This window comes from Nomascus leucogenys, chromosome 2 (genome assembly GCF_006542625.1).
Source record: "Nomascus leucogenys isolate Asia chromosome 2, Asia_NLE_v1, whole genome shotgun sequence".
In the NCBI taxonomy this organism is placed as follows: Eukaryota; Metazoa; Chordata; class Mammalia; order Primates; family Hylobatidae; genus Nomascus; species Nomascus leucogenys.
The window spans coordinates 104292872-104315511 of record NC_044382.1 but is presented as its reverse complement, the minus strand read 5'-3'; the positions used below and the strand labels follow the sequence as shown (position 1 = coordinate 104315511).

Genomic DNA, 22640 nt, shown 5'->3' with positions numbered 1-22640 from the left:
GCCCTTACAGACTACACAATCCCAAGTTACTGCTTTAATGTGCACCAGTCTATGGCAATATACAAAGTCTGTTTTTATAAACTTGAATCTAATTGATAATTTTGAACCTATAATTGATGAGATAATACTTAACTGTCCACCTTGTTGAATAGATTTCTCAGAACACTTGAAAAAGGGACATGCAAAACTGCTTTCCTCTCAAAAACTATTTGAGACTTAAATTGTGAGGAGTGAGAAGGCACCCTCTCTAATAACCTTAACTGTAGCTGGACAAATTAAACAGCCTTTTATTCTTGATATAGATGGTGTATTCCCAGAGCTCCAGGGGAATGTTTCAGAAGGCAGAATTCTAAACAAACGTTTTAAAGACATGACTCACATGTATTTTAATTCTTACATAAATTAAAGTCTAAGATGGGGTCGAGTATGGTGGCTCATGCCTGTAAACCCAGCACCTTGGGAGGCTACAGTGGGCAGATCGCTTGAGCCCAGGAGTTTGAGACTAGCCTGGGCAACATGGAAAAACCACATCTCTATAAAAAATTTAAAAATTAGCCAGGTGTGGTGATGCATATCTGTAGTCCCAGCTCCTTGGGAGGCTGAGGTGGGAGATACCACTTGAGCCCAGGAGGTGGAGACTGCAGTGAGCCAAGATCATGCCACCGCACTCCCACCTCGGCAACACAGTGAGACCCTGTCTCACACACACACACACACACACACACACACACACACACACACACACACACAAAACCTAAGATACAAGTAACCCATGTTTATGTTTTAAATATTTAAATGGCAAAATATACTTAAGGGAAACATTTACATTTGTATAGCATTTGACTCTTCTAACGACTCAATTTTATATTCATCATAGTATGTGAGTTATAATTCAGAGGGTCAAAGTAAACTAACTTACAACAAATTAACTTACCTTTCCTGGTGTTTTTAAAATGCATTTAACTTTCTCAATTACATTTGAAACATCCCCAGAATCTTTCAACTTCTTCCTGATATCTTCTTCCAATTCTTCCCACTGAAAAGCACCTGTAAACAAATTAGTACATGCTGGATTTTTCTGTTAAATGAGGAAGTAACAAAAGTAAATCTCTTATTAAATACAACATTCCCTTTTTTAGTGCTTTCAATTTTTCTTTACCAGATATATATCCTTATAACTATACTAAAACATTTAAACAGCACTCACATTTCAAGAAAATCAGTTTAACTCCCCCTAAATTATTTCTCAAAATCTGAAGTCTTCCTCCCCGGACTGCTGCTACCTCTCTGCAATAGGTGGGCAGCTAGTGATAACAGCAATGGTCAGAATATGAATTCCCATGACAAGTGGTCCAGCACCCAAATTATTTACTTGCCCTGAGTAAAAAGGTAGATGTGGTCTTTTCCCAAGGGTGAATTAAACCTTACCAGTTATGGGCAGCAGTGACTACCATCAGGTAGAGGAACATGCAGCAGCAACAGAATGCATTCAGAAGGTCTCATGCATTGTCAGGGGCAGACTGGGATGCTTGAGAGCCAACTCTACAAAACCCGCCTGAGGAAGGGAGCTACATCGTCCATGTAGCTCATGTCATCGGAGCAAAATCACCCCACCGTCCCTTGCCTTTCCCCAGCCCACTTCAAAACTCTCTTCCTAGGCTCATTTCACTTCTCCCACTCTGTCAGCCTCTTTTCCTCTATGTCTTGCAAAATTCTTATTCTATGGTCAGCAAAAGCTGACCTTTTCCCCAAGGACTTCTCTTACTTGGCCTGCAGCAACCTCCTATCCAACATCCCTGCTCCCTAACAGCCTTTTCCCCATCAAATCCATCCAATTACTGAAAGCTGGTGAGTTTTCAAAAGCACGAATCTGATCATGATATTCCAAGAGATTACCCACATCCATCCTATGATTTATAGAAGGTCCTATCCCCTAAAAATATAATTCAAGAAGCCTAGTGTGGGCGGTATAGTTAGGAGACCTAGGATCCAGTTCTACCTCAGCTATTAACTACTAGTGTGACAAGTCACTTCACCTCTCTGGGTAATTCGAGACCCTTTTTTATCTGCTCTCAGTTTATTTCTTCTGATGTTTTCATTCCTGTGTTCAGCACTCACCAGATGCCTTCATGGATACTGGGGAATGAGGCAGGCACATAAACATTTATTAAACCAATGAGATCAGGCAATTGCAGCCAGTCTGTACCAACTGGAACCAAATCCAATTGGAAGGGGCAGATTGCAAGTCCAGAAGCTCTCAGGCTCTTTACAGCTGAGCCCTGCAGCACTAAGCACTAATGCATATCCTTTCAACTTCTCCCCACCTGGCCTTCCTAATACTTACAGTGTGTCCTGGGGGAGGGAGTCAAATGATATGTAGCATTTGCCATTTTTGTGATGCTACCAATATGACATCACAGAACAAGGAAACGGGGATGATAAACGCAACTGGGTTCTCACAAGCTGGTGCCAGCTCCAGCACACCACTGCTTCTTTCTGCCTTTGCTAGCTCTTTTTATGCTTTCACTGGTTGCTCCCCTTCTTCCTCAAATTCCCAAACCTGTGTAGTGTAGAAGAGTTCTATGATTTCTGTTTTTCTCTTTCTGCATGAATGCTTTTTAACGTTGTGGCCACATCCTCTTTTCCCATCTCATAAATTCTTTGGATTGTATCACCAGAAAATTTCAAGTGCACACAAACATTAAAGTCAGTATAATAACGTCAGAGTGTAAGAATGCCTTAGAAGCCAATGGATCCCAGATGAAGAAAATTACTGTATGCCAGTGATTATCAACTATACCTGTGTATTATAAATACCTGGGATCTTTTATAAAATACCATCAGAGGAGGTCTCATCTCCAGATCAAGTAAATTAGAATTTCTGGGCCTGAAGCCCCTGGCATCAGTGTTTTAAAATTCTCCCTGGTGACCCTAATGTGCATTGTATGCTGCTGATGGCCACTGCTTTCCCTTTAGAAATTTCAACCACTGAGTTCGAGACCAGCCTGGCCAACATGGGGAAACCCTGTCTCTACTAAAAATACAAAAATTAGCTGGGCATGGTGGTGTGTGCCTGTAATCCCAGCTACCTGGGAGGCTGAGGCAGGAGAATTGCTTGAACCCAGGAGGCAGAGATTTCAGTGAGCCATGATCATGCCACTGCACTCCAGCCTGAGCGACAGAGTGAGACCCCGTCTCAAAAAAAGAAAAAAAAAAAAAGAGGAAAAAGGAAAGAAATTTCAGCCATTACCCAAACCCAGTGTCCGTGGTATCCAGGAAAGGGAATATGTAAGTATTTTTTATTGTCTACACTCATCCAGTCTAAAGAAGAACATAAGTACTGTTTCTGTGTTCTTTTACCTACTTATATCTGTAAAAGTTACATTGTTACTTAAGTAAAAGCATATTAACTAAAAAACACCTATAAAATATCTCCATTCAGAAGATCATCTAAAAGCAAGCAAGCATCAAATAATCTAAACAGATGGAATTAGTAGCAGGTAAATCCCCACAGGCCACTGAACTGTCTGAGAACACACACAGGAAGAATCACTCACTGAAAATGAAAGTAAGACTAATTCTCAAGAGCACACTGCTGATTGGGCTGTTTTCATAATTAGAAACATTAATCAAGTCATCTTTGAGACTTTTAGGTCCTAATAAACCAATAATCCTAAGGCTGGGACTTTCCTTTTATTTTTCTGGTGGTAAAAACATTTAACATCAGATTTACCCTCTTAGCAAACTTTAAGTATATAATACAATATCATTAACAATAGGCACAATGTCATACAGCAGGTCTCCAGAACTTACTCATCTTGCATAACTTTACTGATTGATCAACTGCAGACAAGGGCAGGATGACATCTTGCATCACTGACTGGGATTTTCTTTAGTTAACTTCTTAAAGCACTGAATTCACTTAGACTTTTAGAGTGCATGGTATACTCATGTATACTAGGCTGTGTTTTTATGCAATACAGAAAAGGGCATGCCACGGAATAATTCTAAGAACTGGAGAATGCTACATAAACTGAAGATGAAAGCTTGCTTCCACATATTTGTCTACTCTGATGGCATTTCAATAAGTGATGTGAAACTCTAAGGGCCATCTGTGGCAGGAAGAGCTCAAAGCTAAATTCTTGAGGTTCTTACAAATACTTCACTTCCTAACCATCTGAGATCATATGACTCAAGAATGTGCAACCGTAAGAATGTATCAAGTATTATAAGAATGTTACAATTGTATGCCATGTAAGAATTACTCCCTGAAGACCAGGAAAGGGCTGGCTTCACTTATCACATTACTCCTTGTTCCTTAGGATTAGTAGTTAAGTACTTATGCATTATGCAGTGTTTGTTGTTATTCAATAGAAAACTAACATATACAAAACAGATATACCTTGACTGTGTCTACTGAATCAAAAATTTGGATCGGAATAGATAGGTGTAAAATGTTAACTGGACTGTTGTTAAACAGGTCGCTCCTAAATAACGAACCAAATGTTCATAACAATTTTGGTGACGTAACACACACCAAATTTCAAATTCCTAAAGGTTAAAAAAAGCACGTTATTTAAAAAGAATTAAGATATTCTTTGGGTCAGGCGCGGTGGCTCACGCTTGTAATCCCAGCACTTTGGGAGTCCGAGGCGGGCGGATCACGAGGTCAGGAGATCGAGACCACGGTGAAACCCCGTCTCTACTAAAAATACAAAAAAAAATTAGCAGGGCGCGGTGGCGGGCGCCTGTAGTCCCAGCTACTGGGAGAGGCTGAGGCAGGAGAATGGCGTGAACCCGGGAGACGGAGCTTGCAGTGAGCCGAGATCGCGCCACTGCACTCCAGCCTGGGTGACAGGGCGAGACTCCGTCTCAAAAAAAAAATAAATAAATAAATAAAAGATATTCTTTGTAATTTGGTTCTTTAAAAAAAAAAAACAAGGACAGGATATAGGCTTATTATAATTCTCTAGCCCATGTTTGCTCAAGGCAAATATTCCTGAGCACATGATGGAGTTCAACCTCTGCTTTACCAACCCATCTGATGGGAACACAAACAAACAACTCCTGTCTTCAATGGTTCTCTGGCATAACCCAAGGGCAGTCCACAGTACTTCTGTGGGAAAACCACTGCATAACCGTGCCTTAACGCTTGTGTTCTGTTCATAGGTTTAAAAATGTTAAAAAAAAAACAAAAACAAAAACAAAACAAAACAAGCCTGGCCCATTTACTGAAGTCTCTGAGAAAAATGTAGGTTTACAATTTTTGTTTGATTTGATTACAAAATACATTTTTTCAAAAACAGTGTCACTTATTCATACACAAACAAACGACTAGAGGATCAAACAAAGCAATAAATGTTTGGACATTTTCTGTTGATAGTGGAATCTGGGTAAATTTTTTTCTCTTAATTTTCAGCATTTTTCAAAATTGTCTTTTTAGTGCAAATACAGCTTTGATATCTCTTTTTAACATAATGTAAACGAAACTTTTCCTTGAGCCAGAGGTTGTAATCTGTAAATAATTAAAGAGTAATAAATAGATACCTGCAGAACCAGTTATTTTCCCTTTTCCTTAACCAGCATCTGGATCCCTGCAGCCCCAGGTTAGTGGCCCGTGCCCCTGCTCAGACCAGACAACACCTCCGGCTTTGGCTGTGACATACAAGGAAAGATCACAGCCGAAATGGGACGGGTCAGTGTCAGGTTAAGAAGCCAGGACTCTGAACTGGTTGAAGACCTGTAGCTCAGCAGGCTCTCCACACAATCATGCCTGCCTGCCCTCCCATCCCTATTCCAGGCTTACTTAATTTCCACCCAACCACTAGGCATCTACTTTTCCTTGCGTCAGGCAGGGGACACACAGGGCACTGAGAGCCCTGTTCCGAATAGCTCTGCATCAGTCAGCCTTGCAGCTCACCCCATTTTTACTCTGAATCCCAGGCTGATAACTTGGTAGCCTTCCTAGGCCTCTGCACTGAATTCTAGGCTCTAGTTTGCTGGCTTTGGCTGGTTCCCAGTTCTTCCAAAAGCAGGTATTCCAGCTGGTTCTGGTAGTCCAGAGATCCACCACCACCTGGGAGACTACTGGAAATGCAGAATCTCATGCCCCACTCCAGGTAACTGAATCAGAATCTCCATAGGAACAAGATCCTCAGATGATCTGCACACACTTTAAGGTTTGAAAAGCACTGGCCTAGACGATGAAGGGCCAATGGCAGGGCCACCCATTGTCTGAATGTTGGCCTTCCTGAGGCTGATTGCCAGAGTAATGGGACCTCCTGATTGAATGCCTGTCTTGGCTGCACTGTTCCACCCTCCAACCATCACCAGAGATGAGCTTTCTAAAGCCCAGTCTGATCATGCTTAAAACTCTAGCACAAGTCTAAGAGCAGCAGAATAGCTTCCACAGGCCTTGCCCACCTCATCACCCATCAGCCATCACCTTTCACTCTATACTCCAGCCGTGGGAAACGGCCTGTGATCCCTGGAAAGCAGCAGCTACCTAGGATTACATTTTTATTAATGCAAATGTCCCCAGCATATTAATCTCTTTCAAACAGTATCAGAATGAATGCACAAAAAAATTACAACAGGTAAATGACTCCGGGGAAAGGGTCTACAGTAGAAGGATAACTTTTTTCTTTTCTTTCCCTTTTTTTCCATCTGCCTGTATTAATTTTGCAATTAAATAAAGCAGTCCCCCTAGGAGAAAGCTAGGCAGGATCAGCCACTGGAGATACATCTAGCTATTTTACTGCTACTATGTTAAAATGGATATAAGACTTCAGAGTGCTCATATGCCTTTGAAAGTAGTCAAGAATAATTGTGGAAACCTACTGAATAATTCATGTAATTTCAACAGAAAATTATCATAAAAAGTCACATCCCTCACAGTTCCTTAAACATATGATTAAAAACGGTTTTTTCTCAACATGTAAACATGTTAGTTTTTCAAAATCTTAAATTCTGAACTGTGACATTCTAAGTTTAAATGTTAAAATCTATAGTACTCAATGAAGTCTTTTAACTAGTTTGGCTTATTGATATGATGATGCCCGGCTACTGGAGCCTACTCTTTAATTCAGCTAAAACTTATGGAGAACCCGTTGAAGGCAATGTGCTGGGTGTGTGCTGTCCAGGTGCTTAATTTATGTCTTTTCCAGGCCAATATTTCACTAACCTAACACCACATTCTACTCCAATATGTATTTTTTATCCACATAAATCTGCGTGCTGCAACTGTACTTTTCAAAATCATAATTTAAGTTTTAACTTATAAAATTACATGACCACAACCCACATGAACAAAGTAATACCTCATTTTTAACATCAATTACTTAAATAAAGGCTGCCCCAAATTTCCCTATCTGTATGAAATGATACTTGCTTTGCAGACCTTAAACTTTTTATCTGTTCCCAATTAGGCTTTATTTGAAGCCTAAAACCAAATTAATTATAAATGTTTCTTCAGACACATTGCAGAGCAGGAGTGACCTTAGCCTAATAGGTTATTGATACATGATTTGAAGTGGGTAAAGAAAATTAAAGACAGGAGTTCTCAGAAAACTTATATTTAGATGCTTACATTAAAATTCATTTTACATCTGTTCTTTTCCATTCTTACATGGGACACTTAGATGTAAGACCTTCAATTCATTTGCTAAAATGATTCAGATAGAACTTCTATCTTTAAAATATAGTTGCTACTGAGTTTTTAAAAAGGCAAAGAGAAAAATACTTGATAAGCTAAATCTTAAAAAGAAAGGGCACAGTAAGGAAAAAAAAAAAAGTAACGTCTATGATAGTCATAGCCACAGTTAATCAGACCTCAACTAACACTGGATATTGATTTCCAGTCTGTAAGCTGAATGCAATTCTCTCTTTGACGCCCTACAAAACCTAAGAGTCGAACTGAAGAGTGAATGGCTAGGTTTTAAGGTATAGACATTTGATTTCATTTACTCTTGGAATATTTTATGTCTTTAAAACTAAATTGGACAATAAATTCTCACATTTCATATTTTGGATGTTTTTTAAAGAAATAAAATATTAACATACCTGTTTGGCAGATTATTGTTTTTACAAGTAGATATAAAACCAAGGCAAATACAAAAACATATGAAAAGATGCTTGATATCACTAATCATTAGGGAAATGCAAATCAATACCAAAATTAGATACCACATCATACCCATTAAGATGGGTACTATTAAAAAAAATAAACAGCAAGTGTTGGCAAGGACGTGGAGAAATTGGAACCCTTGTGCACAGTTTGTAGGCATGTGAAGTGGTATAGCTACTGTGGGAAATAGTATGGCAGTTCTGTAAAAAATCAAAAATAGAATTGCCATGTGATCCAGCAATTCCATTTCTGTGTATATATGCAAAAAATAAAAGCAGAGTCTCAAAAGAGATATTTGTACACTATGTTCACAGCAGCATTATTCACAACAGCTAAAACAGCGGAAGCAACCCAAGTGTCCGTGGATGAATGAATGGGTAAACAAAATGTGGTCTATATGTACTACAGAATATTATCAACCTTAAAAGGAAGAAAATCCTGATACATGCCACAACTTGGATGAACCTTTAAGACATTATGCTAAGTAAAATACATCAATCACAAAATGACAAATACTGTATGATTCCACTTACATGAGGCACTTAGGAGAGTTAAAATCACAGAGACAGAAAGTAGAATGGTGGCTGTCAGGGGCTGGAAAGAGGTCAGAATGGGGAATCATTGTTTAATGGGTATAGCATTTCCGTTTTATAAGATGAAAAGAATTATGGAAACGGATGGTGGTGATAGTTAGACAACATTATGAATGGGTTTAATTCCACTGAACTGTGTTCTTAAAAATGGTTAAGATAGTAAAATTTGTGTTCTATGTATTTTACCACAATAAAATGAAATTGATAGGAAAAAGATGAGGCAAGTACATTTATAAGGAAAACAGAAAGCTTGGACCAATTCTTACATATAAAGCAAATAATATTTCATGTATAATCTTAATCTCAGATGGTAGGTAAAGATCACTGTAAAACTAACCAGTACCCTTGAGTGTCACAGGCACGTTTCATTTCCAAAGCTTATGAGATTGTAAGTAACCAGAACCACTTGACAAGATACCTGAATAAATGAAGCGAAGGATGTCTGATAAACAAGAACAGAAGAGGGCGTCTTTAACAATGACTCGTAATGGTGGGTTGCCTGAAGATTCATGGCTAGCACCTGGAAATGCAGTATCTCTGTTTATAGCAAAAAGATCCTGGGTAGTTCGGATGATACTGGAATCCTGAACGTCAGTGGGACTCTTCACATTGAAAAGCAGCATGAAAACATGGCTTACAGCGCAGAGAATGATCTTGTGGGCCTCTACAACTTCCTTTAAATTGGGGTTGTAAAATACCACGTCCACACACTGGCAGCAGAACAGCAAGTTATTTAAGTCAGAGTTATAATGTGACGCTTCAGCCTTTAAGACAGGCATTTTTTCTGTTTTGAAAAAGAAAATAAAAATAATAAATTCCTTTCAGGTTTACAGACCCAACAATTTCATGTTTACTTTAAATATAATTGTATAATATTTTAAAATATTATTAGGTTAAAGCATAAGAAACAGCCAATAACCATTTTTTGATGCACAAAAACAGCAATTTTCTACTGCTTAACCTAATTTATAAACATATATAAACTAATTATTCAGGGACTGTAGAATTTTATAACACAGACACACAAATATTAAGTTCATTTACATTTTATAGAGCAAATGAAAAACCTATTAATGACGTATGGAGCAATAAAATAACATTTCTTCTTACTTGTGTGTCCCAAAATAAAACAATCCGCCAAATACTGAACTTTAGTATTTCATAGTCATCCTTCTTTACTTCTCCCTTTGATTTTAAAAATTCAAAGTACTGAATAAGTTCCGAAGAACCCAATCTCATATCTGAAGTCCTTTTCCTCCTGGGACCAGAAGTAGAGGTAGAGGGCTGAGCTGTTAAAATTCGGCAACTTCTCAAAGTCAAGGGTCAGAGTCTTGAACTCGACTGTTTGAAAACATTTTGACCCCTTTATTTGGATTCCAAACTAGCATTTTTTCCTTCTAGTAAAACACTTCAGCAAAAGTGCTGACTCAGTTCCCTAATTTCTAAAAGAGAATATAACCTTCAGTTTACTAGTTTGATCACCAATAAAGAGGGATGAGCCCTCAATCAACTCAGAATACCTACACTCCAGGCCCTCACCACAGACCCTAACTGTAAAACATCTGCCATCTCATTTTTATCCAAAGAGGAGCTGAGGAAAGTGATATGTGTGAAGGTTGCTTGAAGGGTATGCAACTGTCTAAATCAGTGGAATTCAAACTTCTTTAGCAACAGAAATGCTTGATTCCAAAGCAAACCCCAGCCTATAAAACAGATAACAACAAAGTCCTTTGGAGGCCAGGCTCTCCCAGCACTATATTCCAGTCCCCCCTCCTCCCTTCCACCGCCTGTGGTCCCTTCACAGAACCCTAAATGCCATGTGCCCCAGAGCCCAGGATCCGTCCTTGGAACAAATCAGCCCCAAATATGTACCCAGACTGTATTATTCTGAACCCCTGGGATATCTTTAGTGTTATACACACAGCTCTCTTAACAGAAGAGTACAAGAAACAGCCTTGTGAACGCTGAGGCTGCATTTCCTGAAGAGATACTTTTGAAGGCCCTGTCCACTATATCACTTAGTGCCCCCACATGAAGACTCACACAAGAGATTTATTTTTCTTTTCTTTTCTTTCTTTCTTTTCCTTCCTTCCTTTCTTTTTTTTTTTTTTTTTTTGAGACAGAGTCTCACTGGTGTGCAGTAGTATGATCTCGGCTCACTGCAACCTCTGCCTCCCCGGTTCATGCAGTTCTCCTGCCTCAGCCTCCCGAGTAGCTAGGACGACAGGCGTCGCCATCATGCCCAGCTAATTTTTGTATTTTTAGTAGAAACAGCGTTTCACCATGTTGGCCAGACTGGTCTCGAACTCCTGACCCCTGGTGATCCGCCCACCTTGGCCTCCCAAAGTGCTGGGATTACAGGCATGAGCCACCATGCCTGGGCCGAGATATTTCTTTTAAAGCTAAATGACATGTAATGTTTTGCTTTCTCTGAGGATCTGGTATATTTTGTCTTCTTGATTAATGAGAACTAAGAACTAACTATCTACATTATTTATGTGGTCATTTCCCACTCATTTTGTAATCCACAAGGGTTTACAACCTAATAGACCATGTCCCCCCTTTTACTTTACACACCAGGAAATTCAAAGCCAAGTGTGTATCATTTATATATATATGTGGTCTATATATCTGCACTTTTTTAAAGAGATGAGGTCCCTTAAATTCCAAAGGACATTGATCCAACAAAGTGCTACTCTACTATTTCTGTTACAAAATCATGCAGAAAATTCTGATAACAGTTGATATAATTTATTTATTTATTTTTAAGTTTATTTGCCCTGAACTTTGTATTAAAAATATTTTCAAACGTTCAAAAAAGTTGAAAGAATGATGCAATGAACACACATATACCCTTCACATATATCCCTTACCTGGATTTTGCAATTATTAACATTTTTTATTTTCCCCTTATCTCTAGAGAGACAGAAAGACACACACACACACACACACACACAGCGGAAATATTTAAAAGTTGCAGACATCAGGATGCTTTCGCTCTAAAATACTTTTTTTTTTTTTTTTTTTTTTGAGACAGAGTCTTGCTCTGTCGTCCAGGCTGGAGTGCAGTGACACAATCTCGGCTCACTGCAAGCTCTGCCTCCTGGGTTCATGTCATTCTCCTGCCTCAGCCTCCCGAGTAGCTGGGATTACAGGCGCCTGCCACCACGCCCAAGTTAATTTTTTTGTAGTTTTAGTGGAGACGGGGTTTCACCGTGTTAGCCAGGATGGTCTCCATCTCCTGACCTCGTGATCCTCCCGCCTCGGCCTCCCAAAGTGCTGGGATTACAGGCGTGAGCCACCGCACCTGGGGCTCTAAAATACCTTCACCTTCATCTCCTGGCAACAGGAACATTCTCCTATTCATCACAATACCATTATGATACATAAGAAAGTTAACAGTAATTACATGACATAATCTAATTTCCAGTCCGTATTAAAATTTAACCCACGTCCCAAGAACATCTTTTAGATGTTTTTATTGAACCAGTATCCAATCAAGTTTCATGCATTGCATTTAGTAGTTATTTAGCATTAGACTTTAATCTAGAACAGCTCCCCACCCAGGACACATAGGATCTATAGGCTCAATTTTTAAAGCAGTATTTCTCGAAATGTGATTCAAGTATCAATCTGCTTTTGCATCACCTGGGAGGTTGATTAACACAGATTCTAGGCCCTATCCCAGGTTGACTGAATCAGAATGTCAGGTAAGCTCTGAGCATGCTCAAGTTTGAGAACAATTGTTCTAAGACTTGTGAGAAAGGATCTGTAATGAATGTTTAATGAATGTCTAGACATTGGCTAAGAAATGCACCTGGTTGTTCAAGTTGAGGTGGTCTAATTCCATGAAACGAGTTGCTCATTTTTCTTTTCTTCATTTTTTCACTTGTCTTCTGATTTAAGGCTTGAATCATAAAATACTCCAACTAAAACAGGAATCAAATTTTAACTGAAGATCCAACAAACCTATATATCCAACATGAAAATTTGTATCCGAAGTCACAATTGTCAAACATTTTAAATGTCAGTACCATTTATATGTATGCATTAGCAAAGACATATAAACAATTTTTTTATTTAAAAAAATGAATCAAGTGGAGCAGATTGTGTCTTCTCTGAACATAAATAAACTATCCACTCAAGAAGGAATTGTTATTAATCATTCTGCCACAAAGAAACATGCACTATTCACAACAGCAATGACATAGAGTCAACTTAAATGTCCATCACTGATAGACTGGATAAAGAAAACGTGGCGTATATAAACGATGGAATACTATGCAGACATAAAAAGAATGAAACGATGTCCTTTGCAGCAAAATAGATGGAGCTAGAGGCCATTATCCTAAACGAACAGGAACAAGAAACCAAATACCACATGTTCTCACTTATAAGTGGGAGCTAAACATTGAGTACATATGGACACAAAGAAGTGACCGGCAGACACCAGAGCCTACTTGAGAGGGTGGTGGGGAGGGAGGAGGGTGAGGATCAGAAAACTACCTACCATGTACTATGCTTATTACCTGGTTGGTGAAATAATCTGAACACCAAACCCCTGTGACATGCAATTTACTCATATAACAAATATGTACCCCTGAACCTAAAATAAAAGTTTTTTTTTTTAAAGGAAGGAATTGTTGGTTCTCTTTTTTAAATTTAACATATATATATATATATATTTTTTTTTTTTTTTAATTTTAGAAATGGAGTATTGCTATGTTGCTCAAGCTAGACTCAAACTCCTGGACTCAAGGGATCCTCCCGCCTCAGCCTTCCAAGTCACTGGGATTGTAAGTGCATGCCATCCCACGCAGCTACTCTCTTGAATACTCAAGAAAGCCAAGCACTACAATCGTGTGGCTGCTAATAATTTTCTCAGTGGGCAATCACCACAGTTAATATTAGTGAAATTAAAGCAGGAACAGAGCTGCCTCTATGTCTACAGATATTCCCATGAGCCAGGAAACTTCACTTTCTTCTCTTGAACAAATTTCTTTAAAATCTGTCCTTTACAAACTAAAAATCTCACTCAGGTGCATTTACATAGCTTCAGGCCTGTGCCCTAGCTTGCAAGGCCTGGGGTAAAGTCCAAATGGAGGCCCACCCACCACACACCTAAATATTTAAATGCTGTAAATCAAGAAAACAAACTGTTATATCAAAGATATTCTATACTTCTGCTTTGACAAATACATCATCATAAAAGCCTGGCAGGCAAGATTTATATTAAAATTCTGAGATTCTTCAGAGGTTCATACAGCAAAGGGAGAGCTGATCCCTAGTTCCTGAGCCCTAAGACCACCCATTCTCTTCTCACCTCCTGCTCTAACTCATGCTTTAAAGAGCTCTGCGCACACAAGTGGACATCCAAGCTCTGTCCACTGTCCCCTCCCCCATTCCCTATAAAGACTCACCCTTTGGCCACCCCGCAGGCCTAGGGGTGCATATACCAGCAGTGTGGTCCACCATCAGGAAGACTGTCCCAGGAAATGGCCTGCACAAGCCAAAAGAGACCCAGGACCAGTGGCCAGAGAATTCTGGGGTACTGGATTTGGGAGCATAGTCCTAGCACTATTCCACAGACCTTTCTGTGTTGATAGAAATGTTCTGTAATATATGCATTATATAATACAGTAGCCACTAGCAACATGTAGCCATAGAGCACCTAAAATATGGTTCATATGCTTGGAGAACTGAATTTTACTTGGTTTTATTTCAATTCATTTAAATATAAATAGCCACATGCAGCTAGTGGCTGCCATACTGGACAGCACAGGTCTAGAAAGGAATGAAGTCCACCAGCTCCAGGTGGGCACAACCCTTGGCTCCACTGACTTGTGCCCTCTGGGGAGGTGTGCAACTGGAGGACGGACAGATGGAGCTCTCTAAAGCTGGAAGGCAGGCAGCTTTCTCTCTGGCCTAGGTCTAAGGGTAGTACTGCACAGCTCTTCAACTCTGACCCTTAAATGCAGATTTTCAATGCTCCTTTTATTCTAACATTATCATCTCCATCCATATGTTTGCCAGTGCCATTCTATTTTACACTCGAGATCCCAGTTGTACTTTACTATAAAGTAAAGCATCTAAAAAGAGATCATTCTGATCTTGTTTCCATATTCTCAACAGGTCTTGAGTTAAGGTAAAAAAACTGCCATGTCTTTCTCCCAACCTTGGCCACACCAATCCTCATCATGCCTCTAACCCTAATTGCAACATTAGATATTAGGAAGAAAGAGAAAAAAGGAGCCACAAGAAGAGAAAGAGAGGAGAGAAAGTGGGAGTGGGAAGGTGGGAAGAGTGATCCTGGGAATTTCAGGTTCAGGATCCTGGAACAGGGAGCAAGGAGACCTCTGGCTTCCAAGGGAACAGCCTCCCCTCAACAAATGAAACCAAATCTAACGCATAAAACTATCTGACAAATGAACCTTCACAATAAGCAAAACCAAACCAACGTTTTGCTCTCCAGCTCCCCAAGGATTTTAGGAAATGCACCATTCTTCGCCAAATTAAGATTTTTTTAAAAGCCACTAGAATATAATCTGCTTGACAGGAAGATTAAATTTCTCTTATCCACCTTTCTACTCACTGCTCATCACTATAAATGAATGCAAAAAAAGTTTCTCACAGTCATCAATAATATCAATATTGTGAGCATATCTTCCTTAACATTGTAATATTAATGTTTCTTTATATTACTGAGTGAATAAAAGCCATTTATATTTGATGGAAATTGGCAGCATTTATATTTGGTCTTTATTTTACCCATTTACACAAATGATACTTCTGTAGTCATCTGTGGAACCTCAACATTTCAACATGAATTTACATAATGAATATTGGGGCATATTAGAAAGAGTACTTGGTGAAGAGCTAGGGAACCGATGGGGGATGCCAAAGTGCTGCTGCTTAAGGTAGGTTTTCTTTGCTTTTAACTTCTCATCCGTGTATATCAGATTTGTCTGTTGAGAGGAGTTGCTTCTTAGAGGTTTGGAAATGTAGTTTCTATGTCAGCAAATTCTTAAATGATACAACTCCGCAGTGTTCTCCAAGGACATTACAGTCCTAATACTATATGGGAGGTCCTGTGTGTTAAGATCAGCACCAAAATGACTGCAGAACCCAGTATGCACCACTGCAACCAAGCAAGCAAACTTGCTCCCACATTTCCAACAAGCAGCTATTTGTATAAGTAGTTCCTCTGAATCTGTCTGAGCTACAACAAGATTAGGAGGATATAAAATTCTGCCAAAGCACACACAGAGGAAGAAAAATCATTCTTTCCAACTAGTAGATGGAAATGAAAGAGAACTTTCAGGGCCTGCTGGCTCAGGCTGCCAGGCTCATTCAGCTGTATAAAGATGACTATTAAAAGTGGCATCACAGGTTTGGTTAAGTAAACATGCTTTTGATACATACAACAAAGACTACTAAAGATCACCAAATGAAAAATTCCAAAATATTATATTAGATAATAGAAAAGGTTTCATTTGGAGAGAAAAATAAAATTATAATTTTGTTCTGATAAAATCTTTGCCACTCACTCTCATTTTATTTCTCAAGGTTAAGTATGACAAACCATGCTCTTAAATCTGAAGTTCTAACTGATGTTCTAGAAAATACCTAAAGAGCCAACCTGACAAATAACTTTATACTTAATAGGAATTTCCACTTACCACTCCTCCAAAATACTTTCCTATGTAGAAGTCATCAAGGCTGTGGAGTTCAAGATAGGTCGCTCCTAGTTCTTTCGCAAGTTGGATCCCTTCAGTTGTACTAACACAGCTCCCTCTGTCTGAGGTACATAGTGGGCATGTACAAGGTAACTCTTCTGAGAAAACAAATTTTAAAACAAAGAGTTTTGAAATTAAGCAGGAAAAAAAAGGCACACGGACAATCTGAACATTAAACAACAAACTAAGAGCTCATACCAGAGCCACAGTTCAAAAGCATTCAGTATATCCACTACCCACTAAACGCTGAATACAAAGTGTCAATGACCATAGAAAGGTCCGTAAATAAGCATTCACTGCAAGAATAATAAATAGTATTTTAGAAAATAGAAAAATTTAAAAGTAGGTGAATGGGTATTAACAAACAACCAGTACTCGTGGGCCTGCTTCTTTTTACACAACCTTGACATCCTGAATATCAGTATTTCTAGGCCAGTAGAAAAGAAGATAAATGTAACAACTTGATTGCCATGGAGAGCATGGAAAACAGTGGATTTGCTTTTTTAATATAATAAACTTAAAATTTATTTACAAAGTTTGAGTAAAACTCATACTTTTATTGTAACAGAACCTTCAATTTGACCTGATTTTCCAGGCAACAAAATTGTCACTCTCTTTGTAAACTTCATATGAAGTACATTCCTATTAATTCAGACATTTCAATCACTAAACTCTAAAGCATTCAACTTCAGAGAACAAGTTCAATCATTCTTTATCTTTTCCTTTAAGATTAAAAAATTAAAAACTGAAGAAATAAAAAGTATTAACTCAAAAAGTGAAAGTCCCAAAATTCACAGTTGTACCATGTATAGATCTATGGCTAGGAAGGTGATAGAAAAATCTCTCTATAAGAACATCCCTAGTAAGGCTAAAAATGTATGTTTAACTCCATATTTGTCAGCCAGATTTGTTATGTATCGTGACCACAACATCAGATGTGTCACCATTCAAAAAGGCTGCCAGATCAAAAGAGGGTAAATTCATTTCTAGAAATGCATGTTGTTGTAGATTGGCTTCCCGTGGGGAGGCAGACTCTAAGATGAAGAGTGGTGTGGAGAAGCTTAATTGGGGAGTGATCTTGGGAATAAAGCTTCTCCTTGGGGGTGAGGAATGCGGGACTAGGTAGAGGGAAAATTGGAACGGCAATACTGTTGGAACAGGGACCAAAGCTGATCCTACAGGGGGCTCTGGAGCTTAGATGGCCTTTTAGAGTTGTTCCTTGGGGAAAGGAGGTAGCTGAGCTGTATCCTATCCCTAAATTGACCAGTAATCAGACAAGGGCTGAGCCCCTGGAGCAGGCATAACTTGGGCAAGGCAGCTCCCATCAGCACAGAGTAAGGCATGGAAAGGGGCTCAGATGTGCACCAGCAGCAGCCAACAAGCCCCAATAACTGAGGAAGTACACTGGCCCTGAAAGGACATTTGAGCAACTCCCCATCGCATATGCAGCAACTTCCCTGTGAATGAATTGCATACAGATGGAGCAGATATATGTAAATACTGGGTATATGCTAAATATATTTAGTGCATATGCATACCATGTATGTACAAATGCACATACACATACACACAGACACACATGGCTTAGATAATTTTAGCTTCACTGAAAGCATTTTGGAGCTCAAAAGCCATATATTCATATTCTTATTTTGCAGAGGAAGAAACTGAGGCTCAGAGAGGTTATGTGACTTTTCCAAGTCTCCTTGTGGGTTAGAGATAGAGAAACAATCATAATACTGCTACTTGCTCTACCTGATAATAAAAGTGACACCAAAAGGAAAAATAAAAATATAGTTTTAGTAAAGAATTACTGATTCCAAAGATACAGTGATTTAAAAATTAAACGAGTTCTCTAAATTATGCCATAAATTCTAATTTGAGATTTTACTTTTACTTTTTCTAAGACCATTTTAAGTTTGGAGCAAATAAAGTTTTCATACAGAATTTAGCCTATCTTGAAAAATAACATGTTGGTATTTCACATTCTTCACAAAGCCTTCCTAAACAGTGCCTTTGATTTTCTGAAAACAGAGGCCTTCTTCTATCTACAAAGGTCTCCTTATGTTGATGGAATGGAGTGGGTAGCCAGATCATCTTATTACACTTTATTTCTGGACAGAAATCAAGCAGAGACAGAAGTGTTTCAAGTGGAAAAGTGAAGTGAACACAATGTAAAATAATTTTTAACAATCTTGATTTGAGGGAGAAAATACAACTAATTTCAGGTTTATGCTAGCGGGGTGGTTTTTCCACTGTGTGTGATTGTAAGCAACTTACCTACACACGTTCCTAGAAAGTGCCCCTGTATCTCTTCTGTGTCACTGAAGACATTTGTTTTTGTTCACTCGCCAGAAAGGAAAAAATGTCTAGTCATTCTACACCATATTATGCTGTAACTATGTTGCCACTTAGCTACCTACCCTTTATCTGGATTCTAAAATCTTACTTCTTAAAACCTTCTTGAGAGGCTTTTGTTTCTAAATAGTTACTTTGTGGTTCTCTTTTGAACCATTCCTATATTCTTCAATATCAATCAGCTATATGATCTAAGAGTCCAAGTAGAAGTCTGGCTTGTATTGGTTATAGCAGGAGAACCGATTCTGAATTAAATTTATTTACATTAACCATTTAATTAGGAACAAGCAGAGGATTCAAACTAATTTTAAATTGTGGTGCTGCATGGTCACGTGACTCTGAATGAGTGCTATACTTCTAGCTAACATTATAGTCTTTTTTTCCCTTATATGCTTAAGATGTTATCATAAAATGCTGTCTATTTTTTTAAAAGCAAGCACAATGTAACTCTGACATTCTAATGGATAACATCTCTTTGAAAAGTAGTGGCTTTGGGAACCTGCAGGTTAATTCTTACAACATTGCCACTGCTTGGAAGTTTCAGAAATTCTTTTAAAAACTTCTGGCCCAGTAAAGGACCAGGCTCTACCAGAGCGTCAGAAATAACTGAAAGGATGCCTGTCTTTGGAAGCTTAAAGCTATGAATACATTCTAAGCACATTCGGAAAAAAAATTCTCTTTTCAAGATAGATTCAATATTTAGTATAAGCCGAAAATTTATTCAGAGCCAAGTATGATGAAGACATCCATAGGGTCAAGGTTGTCAAAAACATGTGTAACAAAGGAAAGAAATGAGACTAGATTATATTTGCTGAATTCTTTTTAAGTTTAAAAAGAATTTCAAGAAGCTGAGCATGATGGCGTGTGCTTAATTCCAGCTACTTGGGAGGCTGAGGTGGGAGGATCCCTTGAACCTAGGAGTTGGGGGCCAGCTTGGTCGACATAGCGAGATCCCATCTCCATTTTTTTATTTTTTAAATTTGTATGTATTTATTTATTTATTTTGAGACAGGGTCTCCCTCTGTCACCCAGGCTGGAGTGCAGTGGCATGATCTCTGCTCACTTCAACCTCTGCCTCCCCCAGGCTAAAGTGATCCTCCCACCTCAGCCTACCTAGTGGCTGGAACTACTGGTGTGCATCACCACACCTGGTGAATTTTTGTATTTTTACTAGAGATGGGGTTTCACCATGTTCCCCAGGCTGGTCCTGAACTCCTGATCACAAGTGATCATCCCACCTCGGTCTCCCAAAGTGCTGGGATTACAGGCGTGAGTCACCGTGGCCAGCCCAATCTCTATTTAAAACAACAAACAAACAAACAAACAAAAAGGTAAAAAGAGTTCCAAGGGAATTACCAGGAGAGCACCCAGCACAGTTTCATGTATTCCAAGGGATGGATGGGGGGAAGCCAATAAAGGTCCTCTAGTTGAATAGCCAGATTTAGCTTTGTAATTACTTTGTAATTACATCTTGTAAGTAATTAATTTCATCTTGTTAGTGAAATTGATTTTTTCACTTACTTAGATCATCCATAAAACCATTCACTCATTGAATAAATGTTTAGTGAATACCTACCACACATCAAGTGCCAGGGATATAAAAATGCAATGATTAAAAAACTCATAGTCTACTGAGAGAAGATAGACATGACTGCAAACAGTTATAATATAACATAACAAGCACTAAAATAAAGGTGTCCAAAGCCACCACAGAACAGAGGAAAGAAAGTTAACTGTCTGGGGGGATTACGGAAGGCTTCACAGAAAGTGTAATGATTTAAAAGATAAGTGTGAATTTGCTGTGCTGATATGATAGGGGCTGTGTAGAGGGGCACTACAGTTAAGAATACAGCATATACAGGGGACTGGATGTGAGAAGAAAGGAAAACATTCATTTCCAGTTTCAAGATGGAAAGCTAAGCCCACATTGTGATCTCCCCTCCCTGTCAAATCACAGAGATAATGAAATAAAGGGGGAAGGGGGGAGGAGAGAAAGAAGAGAGGAAAGAAGAGAGGGAAGGAGAGAAGAAAGAAGGAGGGAGGGAGGAAGGAAGGAAAGAAGGAAGGGGGAGAGGGGCCAGGTGTGTTGTCTCATGCCTGTAATCCCAGCACTTTGGGAGGCTGAGGCAGGTGGATAACCTGAGGTCAGGAGTTCGAGACCAGCCTGGCCACTATGATGAAACCCCACCTCTACTAAAAATACAAAAATTACCCAGGCATGGTGGTTCATACCTATAATTGCAGCTACCTAGGAGGCTGAGGCAGGAGAATCACTTGAATCTGAGGTGGAGGTTGCAGTGAGCTGAGATCGTGCCACTGCACTCCAGCCTGGGCAACAGAGTGACACTGTCTCAAAAAAAAAAAAAAAATGGGGGGGAGGGGAAGAAGGGAGGGAAGGAGGGAAGAGGGGAGGAAAGAAGGAAGGGGGAAGGAGAAAGAGAGGGAGGGAGAAAGACAGGGAGGGAGGCAGGAAGGACTGAATACGCAGCAACGCTCAAAAACTAGAGGGGAAACTTCATCAGCCCAGAAACTAGGAGCGCTTGAGAGAATGAAGGCAGGCAACGCAGGACCGAAGAGGCCTCCTGAAGCTCTGAGTAGAGGCTCGCACTGCAGCCACAACCTGAGTGCTCCCTGCTCAACAATGCAGGGAGCAACAAGGAGGAGGAGGCCCAAAGGCAAATGACTGGGGATTAGTGGGAGAACCCCAGTGGAAGCAGCCAGTCCTGTTGTTGATCCTGGGTGTTTTCCTACTTACACCCCCATCCCCAGACAGCAGCTAGGCAGAGAAAGAGGAAGGCATCAATCCAATAAGGAAAGTCAACTGCAAAAGTAGGCAAATTAAGAATTCCCCAATGTTTAAGAAACATCCATACCATAAAATAAAATCTCATCAAGTAGAATGACTTATAATGTCGTCTTAAAACCAAACTTAATAGAAAAATCAAAACTGAATTATTAAGCATAATTAATTATCCTGAGAGTTTATTTACTTATTTTTTATTGTTTTTTTTTTTTATTTTTTGAGATGGAGTCTCGCTCTGTCCCCCAGGCTGGAGTGTAGTGGTGCGATCTTGGCTCACTGCAAGCTCCGCCTCCCAGGTTCACGCCATTCTCCTGCCTCAGCCTCCCAAGTAGCTGGGACTACAGGCACCCACCACCACACCTGGCTAATTTTTGTACTTTTAGTAGAGATGGGGTTTCACTGTGTTAGCCAGGATGGTCTCTATCTCCTGACCTCATGATCCACCCACCTTGGCCTCCCAAAGTGCTGGGATTACAGGTGTGAGCCACCACGCCTGGCCTGAGAGTTTTTTTAAATAAAAGTTTGCATCCTTAAGATTGGAACAAGAAATTATGAAAGCAGCCATTAGAGATCTGGTATGAAAAGCTTTTGAAATAAAAAAATTTAATAAGGCAGAATAGCAGAACAGACCCAGCAGAACTAATGTGTGAACCAGAAGAAAAGGCCAAGGAACTCTCCCATAATGCAACACAAAGAAATAAAGCAATAAGAAATATAAAAGAAAGATAAAAGAATCAGAGAACAGATCCAGAAGTTTCAACATCAGTCTAATAAGAGTCCCAAAAGAAGAGAATAGAGAAAATGGAGGGATGGTGATATCGGAAGTCACACAGTTAAGACTTTCCTAGACCTAAAGAAAGACATTAAGTTTTTCAAGTAGTTCAGTGTGACTGATACATAAGACAGGGGATTGTGCCCTGCAAGATTATAGAAACAGTCAGAGGCTACCTCATGAAGGATCTTGTATTTCAGGTAAAGATTTTACAAGAAAAAGTCATTGAAATGAGATACAAACACTGGACTGAAAT

The 22640-nt window shown here is 39.3% G+C and overlaps 1 protein-coding gene across 3 annotated transcripts in view; it reads right to left on the bottom strand.

The window, feature by feature from the left end:
* The window catches only part of RHOBTB3 (Rho related BTB domain containing 3), an 86828-nt gene that overhangs the window by 52565 nt on the left and 11623 nt on the right, over positions 1-22640 (bottom strand). For all 3 annotated transcript variants that reach the window (XM_030816999.1, XM_030817003.1, XM_003261630.4), the window contains exons 4-7: positions 16398-16552; positions 12536-12647; positions 9137-9502; positions 935-1047 (exon numbers count right to left, since the gene is read on the bottom strand). In XM_030816999.1, coding sequence (XP_030672859.1) covers positions 935-1047; positions 9137-9502; positions 12536-12647; positions 16398-16552 — 746 coding nt within the window. The remainder of the gene's footprint in view (positions 1-934; positions 1048-9136; positions 9503-12535; positions 12648-16397; positions 16553-22640) is intronic.